The sequence below is a fragment of the Hydra viridissima genome, unplaced genomic scaffold, assembly GCF_058129835.1.
Source record: "Hydra viridissima isolate aposymbiotic clone 2 unplaced genomic scaffold, HvirCarnegie_v1 scaffold_1, whole genome shotgun sequence".
Classification (NCBI taxonomy): Eukaryota; Metazoa; Cnidaria; class Hydrozoa; order Anthoathecata; family Hydridae; genus Hydra; species Hydra viridissima.
Window position 1 is genome coordinate 28,001,244 of NW_028324300.1, and position 17,485 is coordinate 28,018,728.

The 17,485-nt window shown below is 33.3% G+C and overlaps 3 protein-coding genes across 3 annotated transcripts; 2 read left to right on the forward strand and 1 right to left on the reverse strand.

Moving 5' to 3' along the window:
• The first annotated feature begins 2,974 nt into the window (after nucleotides 1-2,974).
• Nucleotides 2,975-3,617, forward strand: LOC145194252 (uncharacterized). The gene is made up of 2 exons (XM_090083800.1): nucleotides 2,975-3,251; nucleotides 3,409-3,617. The coding sequence occupies exons 1-2, from the start codon at nucleotides 2,996-2,998 to the stop codon at nucleotides 3,615-3,617; spliced, it is 465 nt and encodes a 154-aa protein (XP_089939926.1). The 5' UTR covers nucleotides 2,975-2,995.
• Nucleotides 3,618-5,901: 2,284 nt separating this feature from the next.
• Nucleotides 5,902-6,582, reverse strand: LOC149894285 (uncharacterized). The gene is made up of 2 exons (XM_090083790.1): nucleotides 6,306-6,582; nucleotides 5,902-6,148 (listed from the first exon to the last, which is right to left on the reverse strand). Exons 1-2 carry the CDS (start codon nucleotides 6,559-6,561, stop codon nucleotides 5,940-5,942), a joined length of 465 nt encoding a protein of 154 aa, XP_089939916.1. The 5' UTR covers nucleotides 6,562-6,582; the 3' UTR covers nucleotides 5,902-5,939.
• Nucleotides 6,583-16,007: 9,425 nt separating this feature from the next.
• LOC149894286 (periculin-1-like) lies at nucleotides 16,008-16,606 on the forward strand. The gene is made up of 2 exons (XM_090083809.1): nucleotides 16,008-16,249; nucleotides 16,398-16,606. The coding sequence occupies exons 1-2, from the start codon at nucleotides 16,036-16,038 to the stop codon at nucleotides 16,604-16,606; spliced, it is 423 nt and encodes a 140-aa protein (XP_089939935.1). The 5' UTR covers nucleotides 16,008-16,035.
• Nucleotides 16,607-17,485: the final 879 nt, after the last annotated feature.

Below are 17,485 nucleotides of genomic sequence, written 5' to 3' on the forward strand. Positions count from 1 at the left end.
CTTTATTGAAAAAAAAGAAAAGAAGAAATTTTTGGTAAAACAGAAAAAGTAAAGAATTAAACAGAAATAAAGAATAGTAAGGATTAAAGAAAAGTAAGCAGAACATTCGCCGTTTCTAACAAAAAAAAAAGGAAAAAAAGATATTCATCTAAAGCTAGAACAGCAAAAGAGGAGTAATTGATACAATATTTGGCACTACAAGAAGAGTAAGAAAATATTATTGGTATTTCATTAATGTTATGAATAAAAGAGTGCCAACTGTAACACATCAATAGAACATTATATTAAGAACTATTGTATAATAGAATTTACTGAGGACGTACAACATAGCCTTAATCATTTAACAACTAACCCTAGCCCTTTCCTAACCAAATAGTCACCATACCCTCAAACTCAACCCCAACCTCCTCAATCTTTCTTTTTAACACTAGATCTTATACCTCCTAAAACCTCTATAACCCCTCTACCTAACTGCACCCCTCACGCTTAAAGAGAACACACTACATCCCTCGAATATTTAACATAAAAAAAAAAAAAAAAATTTGTAAAAAGACCGCCCTCACATTAACAGAAATCCAATGGTAATTTGAAGAAATGTTCAAAGTGTCATTAGACTTTCAATTTTTCATAGAAGGTAAAGCTCTCTTAGTTCAATGAAAAAACTTAAACAAAGTGTAAAAAAACTCCAGTGACAGTTTGAAGTTGTGAAAAAAGTTTCAGCAAACTCTAGTTAATAAAAAATTATTTACAATCTACCCTGGGACAGGAACGCTTACCCAAAATATCTATATTGTCAGTTGAGAGTATTGTCAATTGTCAAATTGGATGAGCGAATGTAAGCTTTAACAAAGATATTATTAATTTTTCAACCGTAAAAGCATAAGTCAATTTATCTTTAAGTAAACAAAGTAACAGCAATATATGTGTTTTTTATGTTGCATTGTTAAGTTATTGATAGGGGGGATTCCATGGTAGAAAGTTGTAAACAATAAACATTTTAAATGTTTATTGTTTACAACTTTAAATGCAGCAGCATTTTGATATGGAAGGATACAGCCCTAGTAAATTTATTAAGAGACATGAGGAGGGTGAGAGAGGGTAAAGAGTAAATTTTTGGAGGGAAAATTTTTATGATAGTAAACGCCAAAAAGACAACTACCACGGGAAAAACTATGGAACGCTACGGTACTGTTATTTATACATTTTACATATGATGACATTTGGATATCGCATTTTACAAACCACCACGCCGTCGTTTCATTTCTTATAATATAAATTTTAAATTAATAACGGAGGGTGATGGTGGTGGTTATAAAGTATTTAAATAAAAAATATAAATAAAAAATATAAATAAAAATTCAAAATAAAACTATAAAAACATTTTAGTAAGATAACATAAAAGATAAATCATGCAACATAAAAACCAGTTTGACGTATTAATTCGGATTGGTTGTTTGTTGTTAATCCGGATTAGGCGTATTATATAATGCGATGTTTAGTTCATTTGGATCAGTTCTCTGAAGAACGACGGACAGGCCTGCGCTTGCTCTCCAGACCCACGCTGAGCTTGTTTAACATACAATGACGCGTCATGCATACATCAACTCATTTATGCGGCGCGCTTTGCAGGAAAAGCGTCTCAATACCGAATTCCGAGCGTAGAGTACGGAACGGTCAAAAGCGTCAGTATTACCAAAAAAAAGATTTCGCCGAGCCTTCCGACTGTACTACCGAGTAAGCCGCAACGCTACGAAAAAAATACGTCTCACTGAAGGTTTGATCGCAGATTGCGACTCGGACCAAATCGTTAGCGAGTATCTTTGTTCGTGGCTTTGTGCCGAAAGAACAACAAAGATGTTTACCGACTGGCCGATTTTGCCGAAAGAACAGTCCTTTCCTGAGCTTACAACCCGAAAAGAGTTTTTGAAACATTATTAGTCGCGCAACACAAATAAACAAACGAACACTGCTCAAAACATTCTAATATCAATGCTTTTTTTTTTTAAAAAAAAGCAAACTACAATCAGTAAGGTCGCGGTGGGCATTCATCATATTTCCGAGGCATTGTCCGAGACTACGGTAACCAGCTTTGGCGCAAAAGACTAATCCGTACGTATATGGCATGCATATCGCTCTCTTGTTGACACATGCTACGTAGCCAGATCGAGGCTCGCTGTCAATAGCGTAGTTGCCGTCAGCACGATAGATGCAGTCATTTGTAACGTCGACACCTAAAGTTCAAAGACAAGATTAGACGGTGAGCTTCTTTGCTCAAAAACAAAAAGCAAGTTTAGCGCGCTCTAGGCAAACACGCAACTCGGTTAGGAAACAAAAGCGCAACATTCTTAGGTAAGCTTAGCTGAAGCAAATTGATAAGAAATCTCTTACCGACACAATAAACGCGCGTTGGTTGGTATTCGATATTCTTGGGCTCGTAGTCGGTTTTCTTGGACTCGTAGTCGGTTTTCTTGGGCTCGTAGTCGGTTTTCTTGGGCTCGTAGTCGATTTTCTGGTGTTCGTAGTCGTCGTCACATAACACGTTAAACTTTTTTTCATCAAAACTTTGTTCCATCAAAGAAATTAAAACATTATATACCCATTTTCATAAGGGTAATAAACAAACCATCATAATAAACGAAGTTCGGAAACATAAACCTAGTATAAGTAAAACTTGAAAGACATGTAAACATATTTTGTAAAGATGACTGCATGTGATGTGTAATGCGTTCCTGGTAAAAATACACTAATCCATTGCCAAGCTACTTTGGTGACGTGAACTTTTCGCAGAAACGAAACGCGTTTCCTCAAACGAAACACTTGTTATCTCGTTATTACTTTATCAGCGCTCTTTTAGCGCATTACTCGCAAATTAGTGCAGTTGTTATTTTCACAACTGTCCATTGAAAACGCCTATAAAAAGGCGCTTCGCAAACACAAGCAAGTTCAAACGCAAAGCACAAGCGATTTTAAAAAACCTTCAAACGGTTTGACAATCATGGCAACTAAGTTAGTTTTCATCGCGTCTTGTGTTCTGGCTGTCACAGCAAACGTATGGCGTGTAGCGCCAGACGACGACTACGAACACCAGAAAATCGACTACGAGCCCAAGAAAACCGACTACGAGCCCAAGAAAATCGACTACGAGCCCAAGAAAACCGACTACGAGCCCAAGAAAATCGACTACGAGTCCAAGAAAACCGACTACGAGCCCAAGAATATTGAATACCAACCAACGCGCGTTTATTGTGTCGGTAAGAGATTTCTTATCAATTTGCTTCAGCCAAGCTTACCTAAGAATGTTGCGCTTTTGTTTCCTAACCGAGTTGCGTGTTTGCCTAGAGCGCGCTAAACTTGCTTTTTGTTTTTAAGCAAAGAAGCTCACCGTCTAATCTTGTCTTTGAACTTTAGGTGTCGACGTTACAAATGACTGCATCTATCGTGCTGACGGCAACTACGCTATTGACAGCGAGCCTCGATCTGGCTACGTAGCATGTGTCAACAAGAGAGCGATATGCATGCCATGTCCGTACGGATTAGTCTTTTGCGCCAAAGCTGGTTACCGTGGTCTTGGACAATGCCTCGGAAAATATGATGAATGCCCACCGCGACTTTACTGATTGTAGTTTGCTTTTTTTTTAAAAAAAAAATGCTTTGATGTTAGAATGTTTTGAGCAGTGTTTGTTTGTTTATTAGTATTGCACGAATAAATCGGTGTTTCACAATTCGCGAAGATCCTAAGTGATCTATTCCGGGATCATTCGAGAAATGGGAGAAAAAAAAACAAAAAAAAGAAAAGATAAAAAAGAGACCTACTTTAAAAACGACAGCTCCGCAAGCAACGTTATAAACTTAAGACACCCAAAAGTCAGATTTAACTCTCTCTCTCTCTCTCTCTCTGCGCGTTTTTTATGTCGCAAATGTTTCAAAAAATCTTTTCGAGTTGCAAGCTCAGCAAAGGACTGTTTTTCGGCAATATCGGCCACTCGGAAAACCTCTTTGTTGTTCGTTCGGCACAAACCCTAAAGTTTACGCCGCGGTTTCGCGTTGACAGATAGTTGCCACATTCACGATCGAGTTTTCAAGGCTGCTCGTCCGCATAATCGACCTTCATCCTGTCGAAGAGAGGTCAGGTTGCTGACGATTAATAGTTAAAAGCAAAGGGCAGAAATATCGGCTTTGCTTTAGCTTAACTCTGTTCAACATTTGTTTTTGTCAAATGCTAGCGGCGCGGCTTGCTCCTCGGGCATTGATACGAATCGACTACTTTCAACATTGCTTTTGACCCTAATATCTTAGGCACAAAGCCACGAACAAAGACACTCGCTAACGATTTGGACCGAGACGCAATCTGTGATTAAACCTTAAGTGAGACGTATTTTTTTTGTAGCTGCGGCTTACTCGGTAGTACTGTCGGAAGGATCAGCGAAATGTTGTTTTCTGTAAAACTGATGCTTTTTACCGTTCCGTACCCTTCTCTCGAAATACGGTATTGAGACGCTTTCGCCTGCAAAGCGCGCCGCATAAATGAGTTGATGTATGAATGACGCGTCATTGTATGTTAAACAAGCTCAGAGTGGGTCTGAAGAGCAAGTGCAGGCCCGTCCGTCTTTCTCCCGAGAACTGATCCAAATGAGCTAAACATCGCATTATTCATTACGCCTAATCCGGATTAACAACAAACAACCAATCCGAATTAATACGTCAAACCGGTTTTTATGTTACATCGTTTGTCTTTTATGTTTTAAAATATTTTTTGTTTTTTCTTAAAATATTTTTATATTTTTATAATTTATACTTTTATATTTTAAATTTTTATTTATATTTTTTATTTATATACTTTATAACCACCACCATGACCCTCCGTTATTAATTTAAAATTTATATTATAAGAAATGAAACGACGGCGTGGTGGTTTGTAAAATGCGATATCCAAATGTCATCATATGTAAAATGTACAAATAACAGTACCGTAGCGTTCCATAGTTTTTCCCGTGGTAGTTGTCTTTTTGGCGTTTACTATCATAAAAATTTCCCCTCCAAAAATTTACTCTTTACACTTTCTCCCCCTCCTCATGTTTCTTAATAAATTTACTTAGACTGTATCCTTCCATATCAAAATGCATATTTACTAGCAAATTTATTAGTTTAAGTGTTTAAAATACGTTTTTCTGTTTAAAATGTATATCGTTTACAATTTTCTACCAAGAAACCTCCCCTATCAATAACTCTTAACGCAACACAAAAAATACATTTATTGCTGTTACTTTGTTTACTTAAAGATAAATTGACAAGATTTGCTTTTAGGGTTTTTTACACTTTGTATAAAGGATATTTGGTTAGGAAAGGGCTAGGGTTAGTTGTTAAAAGGTTAAGGTTACATTGTACGTCCTCCGTAAATTCTATTATACAATAGTTCTTAACATAATGTTCTATTGATGTTTTATAGTTGACCCTCTTTTATTCATAACGTTAATGAAATAAAAATAACATTTTCTTACTCTTCTTGTAGTGTCAAATATTGTATCAATTACTCCTCTTTTGCTGTTCTAGCTTTAGATGAATATCTTTTTTTCCTTTTTTTTTTGTTAGAAACGGCGAATGTTCTGCTTAATTTTCTTTAATCCTTATTATTCTTTGTATTTGTTTAATTCTTTACTTTTTCTGTTTTACCAAAAATTTCTTCCTTTCTTTTTTTTTTCAATAAAACCTCTTTTTTTTCCAAATATTCTTTAATCACAAACACAAACTCAAATACAAACACAAGCTCACTCTCTGAAACTGATTTCATAAAACTTAATTTAGTCTTTTTTCTTTTTATTACCTTGGATCATCGCAAATTGTGCAACAATTCATTCGTGCAACAATAATAAACAAACAAACACTGCTCAAAACATTCTCACATCAAAGCATTTTTTTTTTAAAAAAAAAGCAAACTACAATCAGTAAAGTCGCGGTGGGCATTCATCATATTTTCCGAGGCATTGTCCAAGACCACGGTAACCAGCTTTGGCGCAAAAGACTAATCCGTACGGACATGGCATGCATATCGCTCTCTTGTTGACACATGCTACGTAGCCAGATCGAGGCTCGCTGTCAATAGCGTAGTTGCCGTCAGCACGATAGATGCAGTCATTTGTAACGTCGACACCTAAAGTTCAAAGACAAGATTAGACGGTGAGCTTCTTTGCTTAAAAACAAAAAGCAAGTTTAGCGCGCTCTAGGCAAACACGCAACTCGGTTAGGAAACAAAAGCGCAACATTCTTAGGTAAGCTTGGCTGAAGCAAATTGATAAGAAATCTCTTACCGACACAATAAACGCGCGTTGGTTGGTATTCAATATTCTTGGGCTCGTAGTCGGTTTTCTTGGACTCGTAGTCGATTTTCTTGGGCTCGTAGTCGGTTTTCTTGGGCTCGTAGTCGATTTTCTTGGGCTCGTAGTCGGTTTTCTTGGGCTCGTAGTCGATTTTCTGGTGTTCGTAGTCGTCGTCTGGCGCTACACGCCATACGTTTGCTGTGACAGCCAGAACACAAGACGCGATGAAAACTAACTTAGTTGCCATGATTGTCAAACCGTTTGAAGGTTTTTTAAAATCGCTTGTGCTTTGCGTTTGAACTTGCTTGTGTTTGCGAAGCGCCTTTTTATAGGCGTTTTCAATGGACAGTTGTGAAAATAACAACTGCACTAATTTGCGAGTAATGCGCTAAAAGAGCGCTGATAAAGTAATAACGAGATAACAAGTGTTTCGTTTGAGGAAACGCGTTTCGTTTCTGCGAAAAGTTCACGTCACCAAAGTAGCTTGGCAATGGATTAGTGTATTTTTACCAGGAACGCATTACACATCACATGCAGTCATCTTAACAAAATTTGTTTACATGTCTTTGTGTGTGTGTGTGTAATATATATATATATATATATATATATATATATATATATATATATATATATATATATATATATATATATATATATATATATATATATATATATATATATATATATCCTATGCAATAAAACGCTAACGGCGATATATATTTTGCATATATTTGTAACTATTTTACGCAATCAAATAAATTGTATATTTGGTTGCATACTATTTTTACATATGTATATTATCGGACTATTTTATTTGGCGCCCGTTGAATTGGGAACAACGGGATATAATTCTAACAACCTTATATTTTTAAAATGTTTATTGTGTTGTTTTTTGTTTTTTTTTTATACTTTTGTTCATAAGAATTTTGAACAGTGATATTGTACTTTTTGTAAAACAAGTGAGTCCTGCATAATCTCACGGGTTTTCGAAATATACTGATCAAATATAAAAATGTAAGTTATTGTATATAAAATATAGTTCCAGATAAGACCCATTACCAATTTGAGCAAAAATCTAACCATTACTTTTACGTCTATCAAGTTTACTTTCACTCGCATATATTTTGCTTAGTTGACAAATTGGCCCGCTACGCAGCACTGTCCGAAATCCTAATCTAGCCGCTCATAATGTGTTAAGATTTTATACATCATAATTTTTTTAAGACATGATGACTTTTGATTCCCCTTAATCCAGTAGTTTTACCTTGTGCTCATATTACTCATCTAGATTTTATGAATTAATATTGCACCAAAGTACATTGACCAGAATGGGACATCTGGACAATGAACAGGAGTGTTTTCTAAGATACCTTTTTCCACTTCTCATGTTTCAAACGGTTTTTCTTAGATATTTCTTTCCACTTCTCATGTTTCAAACGGTTTTTCTTAGATATTTCTTTCAACTTCACATGTTTCAAACGGATACTTTTTTCAACTCCTCATGTTCCAAGACTTCTACGATGGTGGAAGCTTTTTTATAAAGGCATATTTTATATTTTAAAAAAAAGATGTTTGAATGAAAGTTTAAAAAAATATATGATAGAAATAGATCATAGAAAAATAAAAAAGGAATAATTAGAAAAAAGTGATAGATAAAAGAGAAGTATAGAAAACAAAAAGAAAGGAAGAAGAAAATAATCGAAAATAAAGGAAATTATAATAATAAAAAAAGAAATCGAATTACAATAGCGAAGTTCTTACTTCGAAACAAACGCAAACAAATAAACTTCGAACTAACGAAGAAAGAATTGGATGCAGTGATCAAATTTTTTAAATTATTTTTTAACGTGATAGTTTCATTTACTTTTTTATGTTGTTGTTTTTTTGTTTGTTGGCAAAATGTTTCTTGTTTGTATTGTATTTCTATTAATTTTTACCAATTTATTGTGTTATATTCATTTTAATAATACTTTTACCTTGTGTTTTTTTGCTAGCTAAATGTTGATTATTATAATTATATATATTTAATTTGATTAACTTGAACTAACCTGCTGTATTTTAAATTTTGTTTTGTTTTTTGGAAAGTCTAATTTGTATTTAATAAATCTTTTAATGTTTTTTAACTAATCATAACATTATTATATAATTTAGCATTATTAGGTATAATTTAGCATTATTAGCATTATGAGCGTTTGTCTGGGCTTTGCATGATAAGCGTGCATCGTGAAAAAATACGCTCCAGAAAATCTGAATTTACGGAGCAAATTGTTAATAAGTTTAGCAGTGAACGCAGACGACTACAATTTCTATTTACTGAATAACAATGATTTAATTCTTGTGTTTTTATTTTTGCATTTTCTTTAATTTTCTGTTGTCACTGGTCTAATAAATTGACTTGATTAATTGATGCATTTTTGTAGTTTTTGAATTATCACTGTTGATTTTTCTTTTGCCCCCCCCCCCCCCCCCCCACTTCTTGTAAAAAATCCTGGCGGCGCCCATGTTCATATACTGTTTGAAACAACCTGAAACAAACATATATGTATAAATAACACGTATGTATATCATACCTCTGGTAAAACACAGCTTATTTGTGGTGTTTTCACCAAGTTGGTTTTTTTGTTCGGCACAGAGCTCAGCCCAGCTGAAGAGAAATCCAGTTTAGATTCTACGATAATTGGATTTATAGTGCTTAAACAGTTACCCTAAGATATTTAAATAAGTGCATGCTTTCATAAAAAAAATTGTGGCTTTCTATTAATTCATACATTTTTTAAAAAATTACATAAAAAAGTTTATAGCTTTTATTAATTTGCGTTTGAACGGATTAAACTTTTTTTTAAAAAAAGAAAATTTTTAAGAATATTTTTAAAAAGAAACATGTGTATACGTTTTCCTATTTTTTGCTTATTGAAACTCTTTTCTTATTTGTCTCGGCACATGCACTAACATCTAGTAACTTTTTGTTAACAACTCGGCTAAACTAGCATTAGTCAGCGTAGAACTAATTCTTACTTGATTATAAAGTAGTTGACGCCTCAGTAGCCCAACCCCTTGGGTCTGCCAGAATCTGGTGAACCACAATCTTTTTAGTCTTACATTTTAGTATTACTTTATTTTTACTAATTTCTCTGATAGATCTAATCACTCTTACTAAGCCTAAAACTAACTGAACTTTATAGCTTTAGCAGATTTAAAGTGCAGCATTATTTATCGCGCAGCATTCTGAAACTAATTTAAAAGAATAAGTTTTGGCTAAATTGCACTTCAACCTGAAGCTTGTTAAAAAAAATACTCTCCTAACCAATTTAAATTCTACTTCAGAAAAACTATTCAATATTTTATAAATACGTGTGTGTGTGTGTGTGTCAAATAATCTCCTTCACGTCCCCAGATTTCAGACAGCTACATTTTTTTTGTATATTTTGTGTGCAATCTCTCGCATTGTATGGCTGCAGTCCAAAATAGGAAAAATTCCTCCAGTGATCGTGTGGCACCCAGGTGATTTCCGTCATTGACCTTTTTGCTGATGCGTATTCCATCATTTCTTGTATTTTCAAATCTTTGACCAATGCATCACCTAATTTTGCAAATAGCTCACTTGTGCGTTTTTTACTACAAGCTTTCTTAGAGAGGTTTCTTAACCCTTTGTGTGCTCAGTCGTATGTGCTCAATGACGGTAGCTTTTCTTCCCTGCTTTTTTGTTGACCTCCTCGCAAAATGACTCTTAAGAAATTCTCCTAGAAATTTCGCAATCTCAAAGTCCTTGTTGGCAAGTAGGTGATTGAAAAGCAATCTTCCTTCTTGATATCCGTAAATCAGTTGTAAAGTCTATCACATCCATAGTCTCTTTGTCTCTGTGAAAAATTTTAATGTCAAGTTGTTTTTTGTGCAGGTATTGGATTATATTTGTCACTTATCAAATGTCACTTGACACTTATCAAATAACTTCATGGAAATCTTGACTTTTGATAACTCTAATTGGCAGCTCTTGTTTGATCTTTCATTTTGTAATCAAGTTTAACAAATTAACCTTTGTATGTAAACTTTCGGCCATGGATGCGCATGAATAATGACTGCTTAAGGTTTGTTTTTTTTTTTTAATTTGATTTTTTAGTCGCAACATGCGTCTTTTTTTTATAGGCATTGAAAGTTTTCAAACCCAGGACTGCCTAAGTTACATTCTGCTTCATTTTTATTTCAAATGCTGATGATGACTGATTAAACCTGACGTGTTTAATCAGCCATTTCAGGGCCATTTAAAATTATTTTTTCTATATATATTTATTCTATTTATGACATCATGAGGCCAAAAAATGCAAAAAAAGCTCATCTGTTTGTAAAGCAGCAATCGAGTTTTTCCAGTTTAAAATAGCTACAAAAATGGACACGTATTGTATCACTTTATGAGCTACTACAATTCAATGACAAAAACTGCTGAACAAGTTAATAAGTTGTTTGGCATCCAGTCATATACCAGCCGCATTAACTACATAATTTAAAAATCTAAGAATTGGTTTAGAAAGTTAAAACACTATGCTCCCATTGATGTTTTGAAATCAATCGTTAATTAAGCAATTAATCTCTCCTGCCATCAATCCTAAATAAGGTTGTTGAATCACCTTGATTCTCCTCTGGCGCTGTTTCTTTTGCAAGGAGTGAGATTTAAGTCTCTACAGCTTCCACTTATGAAATACCTTCTGCACTGTTTTAACATTAGAGAGCCAGCACAATTAATTATTGTAAGTGTAAGTATTATGTCCTTTGTTTTGCCTACATTTTGATACCAAATTTTAAAAATTGAACAAGAACAAATTTTAGTTGTTTAAGTGACGAAAAATTAAAACTTTTTCAGTTTCCCATGAGGAGTGTAAATAAAAAATTTTAAGCACTTTAAAAGTCGTAATTTTTTCTAGAATTTTCGGATCTTAAAATGGTTTCCACCATTGGAGAACTAATTTTTACCTCTTTCTCTCGATGTACAACAATTAATTTGATCAGTCGTTAAAGAGAAAAACGAAAAGTTATCGATTTTTCTTGCTGTCGAAGATTTTTTCACCATGATTAAAAAAGATTGAAAGGAAAAATAGAAAATACTAAACCAAGGAACCAAAATAATTATACTTAATTTATTATGAAATAACCTTTATATACAGAACAATAAGCGGGTGCGTATCGTTTCATTTCTGTATCGTTGTCATTCCGATATGATATTGGAAAAAAAGTGTCATCGGAATGACTAGAGTTCCGATATATACCGAGATTTAAACTAACTACAATACCGGTTGAAATTTTTTTTAACGATATTTTGTCATAACCATTCCGATGACAGTTTTTTTTTTCCAATATCGTATCGGAATGATAACGATAGGAAAATGAAGCGATACGCAGACGCTTACAGAACAAGAACTAGCTGTGTTCAGATTTTATTTGCGAGTTGACTTACACATGGACATACCCTTTGCAAAATAATCATGGCAATCCAAACTCGCACCAGTTTGATGATAACGACTTTAACCAAAACGAATTTCTTAGTAACATTAAAGATGCCATTTTAAAACCCTCAATGAGAAATAGCGTAAATGTATTGTTTATTAACTTTGGACTTCACATACTAAAAAGTATTAAGATGAGTCAAGCGAAAGAGCTGATGGGTGCGTTCATCGTTATGATATGTCAGATAAAAGCAAGTCTTTTATTAGAAGGATTTCCTAAGATTATATGGAAGACTACGAGTCCATCTTAGGAAATATATAGAAAAGCTTTTTAGTGAAGGTGAAAGAAATAAATTAGAACGATATCTTATAAAGCAAGTTTGGAGAAGTTACTTTGAACGTATTTCTCAGAAAACGAAAGATTTAAAAAGTTGGTTTGTTTGAGGTAACTGTTGTCGACTTTAAATAGAGAACAATTCAATGATACTTTTTTTTTTTTTTATAGAGGCCAATACAATGGAACTCTTACTTTATAAAAAAAATGGGCGAATTGGATGGCTGCATCTTATCCTGACGGACCCGTTGATGCAGTGCATTATCCTAATCATGTGTTCTTTAGCGCTGCAGACTTATTACTTGACGTTTTTACTTAACATCGTGTACAGGTGTTTAGGTTATATATGTGTTATGTATAAATTATGGTATGTACTATTTTTTTATATGGATAATTTATTACATAATTTGTGAGCATAATCTGTTTGACGCATCACACCATGTAAGCACATACTACTTTTATTTCTAGTTTTGACTTAATACCGATAGTTTTTTATTTGCTCTAACTTAAATTTTTTTTTTTATTTTTTTGTTTGGGAAAGTTTTTTCTGCAATAGCATGCTGGTTAAATCTATTCTAATACTAGGAGAACAAAGCACAGCATTGTTATAGATTGAACACACTTTTTCATATATTGAAAGATGTTTAGGAAGTAAAATATGAACGAAAAGAAACAATATTATTCTGCACTGTAAATGCTTTTATACCCTTTTCTTAACGTTAGAACTGGTTATGGAAAATAAATACACTCTAGAAAGTCTGGTAAGATTATCAGGAGTGCGTATCTTATATTACTTGAGACCATTTGTAACCTCTTACGACCCCTCTTCAATTTGAACTGGCATATCTCCTTTTCCAAGAATTTTTAGAACTTTTATATAAAAAATTGCCTCCCTCAAAATATGGGCGTCGTAATTAGATTCTGTGATAGAGATTAATAAAGAGAGATTTGTACCATGTAAAATATCCACGAAGAATTAAATAACTTACAGTTCATCATCAGATAAATTGCAGCGAATTAAAAATTAACCAATCAAAGACATTTTACTTTAACACGAGTATGATGAGGTAAGTGAGAATAGCACGAGTATCATAAGTTAAGTAAGATTCCCTTTTTTACATGCTCAAAAATGTTTGATACAGTATATAATATATATACATCTTATAAAAATTTCATTTCATTTAAAGCTATGATATGTTTGAATAGCAACAACGACAATAATAGCAATTTGTGTAACATTTGTTACTATCGTTTACTATCGTTTACTATCGATTTACTATTATTTACTATCGTTTTACTATCGTTTTACTATCGTTTTTTTTTTTTAAATCTTTTTCAACTTTGAAAAATAAACGACTTTGTTCTCAAATAACGTAAAGCTGTTTATGTGAGAAGCAATTTTTTTTTTAGATGAATAGCAATTTATTGAACTTTTTTAACTTTTGTTGATTATCATAGTCCAAACTAACAGGATACTGTCAACAGTTAAGTGTAAATTACAAACCATTTTCTAATGGAGTAAGGATTGGCATTGGCATGGAGTAAGTTTAATTTTCGGAATTAACACCCTTTAAGTCACAGATATTCCTGTTAAAACTTCGGCATCGATATAATTAATTTAAGCAGCACAGAAAATTAATCGTGTTCAATCGTCCAACCTTCAAATTTAAATTTTTAACCAACTTTATTACTGTACTAATTTCAAATTTCAGACTACAAAAAAACCATACCTAAAGATGCCAAGGTTTTTAGAAATTTAACAGAAAAATTGATTTTTTCTTTGTATGCTCATCTGTCTCAATATAATCAACACTATAGAAAGTTAAGATAACAACTGATAGCCTCTTCATCATTACTAAGGAATCAACATTTGGTGAAAGGATAACGCATTTAGCATAATCAGTATAATCTGAGTATGGCGAATATTCCTTCATTAACTGACTTGTAATCATTGATGATCGATTGATTAAAAATTTGAATGCATCCTCGGAATAGATTGTCAACTTAGTCAGTTTTTATTCCTTTACCAAGTTTTAATAGCTATAAAGAAAAATTCTCAACTTTATCAAAAACTCATATTTTTAGTTAATGAGAGTTTCCGAACCATTGCCACGAGGGAGAGACTTTTATAAATGCCTCAATAGTTTCATTTGGTCGTCCTCTGTGCACAGCAGGAACCACTTTACTGAACCCATGCCTTAAAGAACGACTTTTCCAGCAAAAAGGAGACGTATAACACCAGACTTCTTGTAATGACTTATCAAATGCATGCAAAACGTATTTATTATACTTATTAAATAAATATATAAGGTCACTATAGTGACCTTATATATTTATTTAATAAGTATAATAAATACTATAAAAACTATAAAAACTATATTAAAACTATAGAGTGTATACACTCTATAGTTTTAATTTATTTCCAATAGTAACAGCAATTTACGAATTTTTGTACTTAAAGCCTTGATTAAATGAACTAGACTTGGCATATCTTATGAAATAGCTACAAATTACATCACCTGTTATTGACATCACAGTATTGTTTGTTAGAGCTAAACAAGATTAATGTAACAAATCAAAAAGTTAAATGCCCTTGAGTTCACCTAATTCCCAGCAAGCACACAACGTTGAAATAACGTTGATCAACGTTATTTCAACGTTATTTCAACGTTGCTTCAACGTTATTTCAACGTTGTTTCAACGATGTGTGCTTGCTGGGTTTCTATTCCTTGCATAGAAATATAAATAAAAAGGTCCTGATTGAGTGTTCAAAGATTTTTTCTGCTAGGATTGCTTTTAGAAAAACGCAATATAAAGGCAATTAATTTGCAGGATGCAGAGAAAAATTTATTGAAGAAAACTTTACATGACTAGTTATTTATTTTTTAGATGGAAGTTTGCAACAAGTAAACATTTAACTACTTGACAATGAACGTGAGCGAGAGTTGAAAATTACTTGATATTCATAAAAATTCAGATGAAAAAATCAACAAATTAAAAAAGATAGAACTGGTACCTTAAGTTTTTGATATTAAAAATAAATAATTAGCGAGTATTTTACCGCAACTAAATGCAAGAACTTGGATAAAGGAAATTTTCCGCAATTGAATAAAAAACTGCTTGAGTGTGTCGAAGTTTTTATTCTTTTTCAGATGAATTTAAACATACTGCTATTTTCCCACCAAAGAAAAACCAAAAAAAAAAAACCTAAGAAAAATAAAAAATTTCGCAAACTTTCAATCTAATTTTAGTGACATTTATCAATCCTTGAATATACAAATCTTGTTTGTCTTTGCTTTTTATATCATAAAATTTTGAAAAGATACCCACAAAGTCAGTCATTTCCCTCGTGATTTATATATGATTATCCCTTTAAGCGAGCTTATTTTATCTTGTTATACATGTACTCATATGGATTACTTTCGTTCCTTTTTCTATTATTTGGAAGAACGAGATCATCCATAGTAAAACTATTTATTATATTTATTAAACAAATATGTAAGGTCACTACACAGCGCTAGCTAAGCTGACGTGAGCAACAGTTCGAAAAGACCTAACGAAAAGTTTTAAGTAGTTTAACATGGGTACGGTTTAAATAGGAATTTTATTAAATTCCAATGTTTTAACAATTTGTATTTGCATTTTTCAGCTGCTTTGTTTGAAGGACATAAAAAAGTGAATTAGACAGAGACCATGTCATATGAGTTTTTACCAAACAAATTTGGTGACGTGAACTTTTCGCAAAAACGAAACGCGTTTCCTCAAGCGAAACACTTGTTATCTCGTTATTACTTTTTCAGCGCTCTTTTAGCGCATTACTCGCAAATTAGTGCAGTTGTTATTTTCACAACTGTCCATTGAAAACGCCTATAAAAAGGCGCTTCGCAAACACAAGCAAGTTCAAACGCAAAGCACAAGCGAGTTTAAAAAACCTTCAAACGGTTTGACAATCATGGCAACTAAGTTAGTTTTCATCGCGTCTTGTGTTCTGGCTGTCACAGCAAACGTATGGCGTGTAGCGCCAGACGACTACTACGAACACCAGAAAACCGACTACGAGCCCAAGAAAACCAACTACGAGCCCGAGAAAACCGACTACGAGCCCAAGAAAACCGACTACGAGCCTAAGAATATTGAATACCAACCAACGAGCGTTTATTGTGTCGGTAAGAGATTTCTTATCAATTTGCTTCAGCTAAGCTTACCTAAGAATGTCGCGCTTTTGAATGTCGCGTGTTTGACTAGAGCGCGCTAAACTTGCTTTTTGTTTTTGAGCGAAGAAGCTCACCGTTTAATCTTGTCTTTGAACTTTAGGTGTCGACGTTACAAATGACTGCATCTATCGTGCTGACGGCAACTACGCTATTGACAGCGAGCCTCGATCTGGCTACGTAGCATGTGTCAACAAGAGAGCGATATGCATGCCATGTCCGTACGGATTAGTCTTTTGCGCCAAAGCCGGTTACCGTGGTCTCGGACAATGCCTCGGAAAATATGATGAATGCCCACCGCGACCTTATTGATTGTAGTTTGTTTTTTTTTAAAAAAAAAATGCTTTGATGTTAGAATGTTTTGAGCAGTGTTCGTTTGTTTATCAGTGTTGCGCGACTAAATCGGTGTTGCACAATTTGCGAAGATCCAAAGTGATCTATTCTGGGATCATTCGAGAGATGGGAAAAAAAAATAAAAAAAAGAAAAGATAAAAACGAGACCTGCTTTGAGAACAATCATAAGATTTTCTTAAAAACTCTAAGGAAGAATGAGTTTTTAATATTTTTTTGCATTTTTTAGACTAAGATTATATGAAAACCATAAAAATGGGATACCCTGTGACAAATCAAATTTTATTTATTTTGGTAATATGTTTTGTTAAGAACTAATTACAGCGCTGAGTCAAACATTTAGTGCCTCTCCTTTTGCCTTTATCACAGCTCATAAATTTTTTGGCTTTTAATACAATTTTCAGCTTGAATCGTAATTTATTCAACAATCTACAGTCTTCCCACTTTTTTTCCACAAACAGTAGACTAAATCATAATAGAACATTGAATGTTTAACTGTCTGAATGATGCATCTGCATAAATATTTTTATTAACTTTTCACCTCACTAAATGAGCTTTGTGTGACGTTGCTCGAAAAGTTATTTCATTACTAAAGTTTCCCTAAAAAATTCATCGCTAAAAGCCTAAAAAGTTAAAATGGTTGTTTCACTTTGTTAGTTGTTCGAAAGTTGATTTGAAGTATTATTTACAAAAATGGTTTTTACTGATTTCTAATCATCTTCACATTAATTCCTGTATTTTGTGCCCACTCTGACTTTTTTGCATCACCTTTTGGGTCAATTTTGGATTTTGCTGGCCTGCTTAAAGTATAACCAAGATCGTGAATGGAACGTTGAACAG

Coding starts and splice junctions, on each gene's coding strand:
- LOC145194252 (XM_090083800.1), top strand. CDS start 2,996: ATGGCAACTAAGTTAGTTTTCATCGCGTCTTGTGTTCTGGCTGTCACA. Junction 3,252..3,408: donor AACGCGCGTTTATTGTGTCG/GTAAGAGATTTC, acceptor TTTGAACTTTAG/GTGTCGACGTTACAAATGAC.
- LOC149894285 (XM_090083790.1), bottom strand. CDS start 6,561: ATGGCAACTAAGTTAGTTTTCATCGCGTCTTGTGTTCTGGCTGTCACA. Junction 6,149..6,305: donor AACGCGCGTTTATTGTGTCG/GTAAGAGATTTC, acceptor TTTGAACTTTAG/GTGTCGACGTTACAAATGAC.
- LOC149894286 (XM_090083809.1), top strand. CDS start 16,036: ATGGCAACTAAGTTAGTTTTCATCGCGTCTTGTGTTCTGGCTGTCACA. Junction 16,250..16,397: donor AACGAGCGTTTATTGTGTCG/GTAAGAGATTTC, acceptor TTTGAACTTTAG/GTGTCGACGTTACAAATGAC.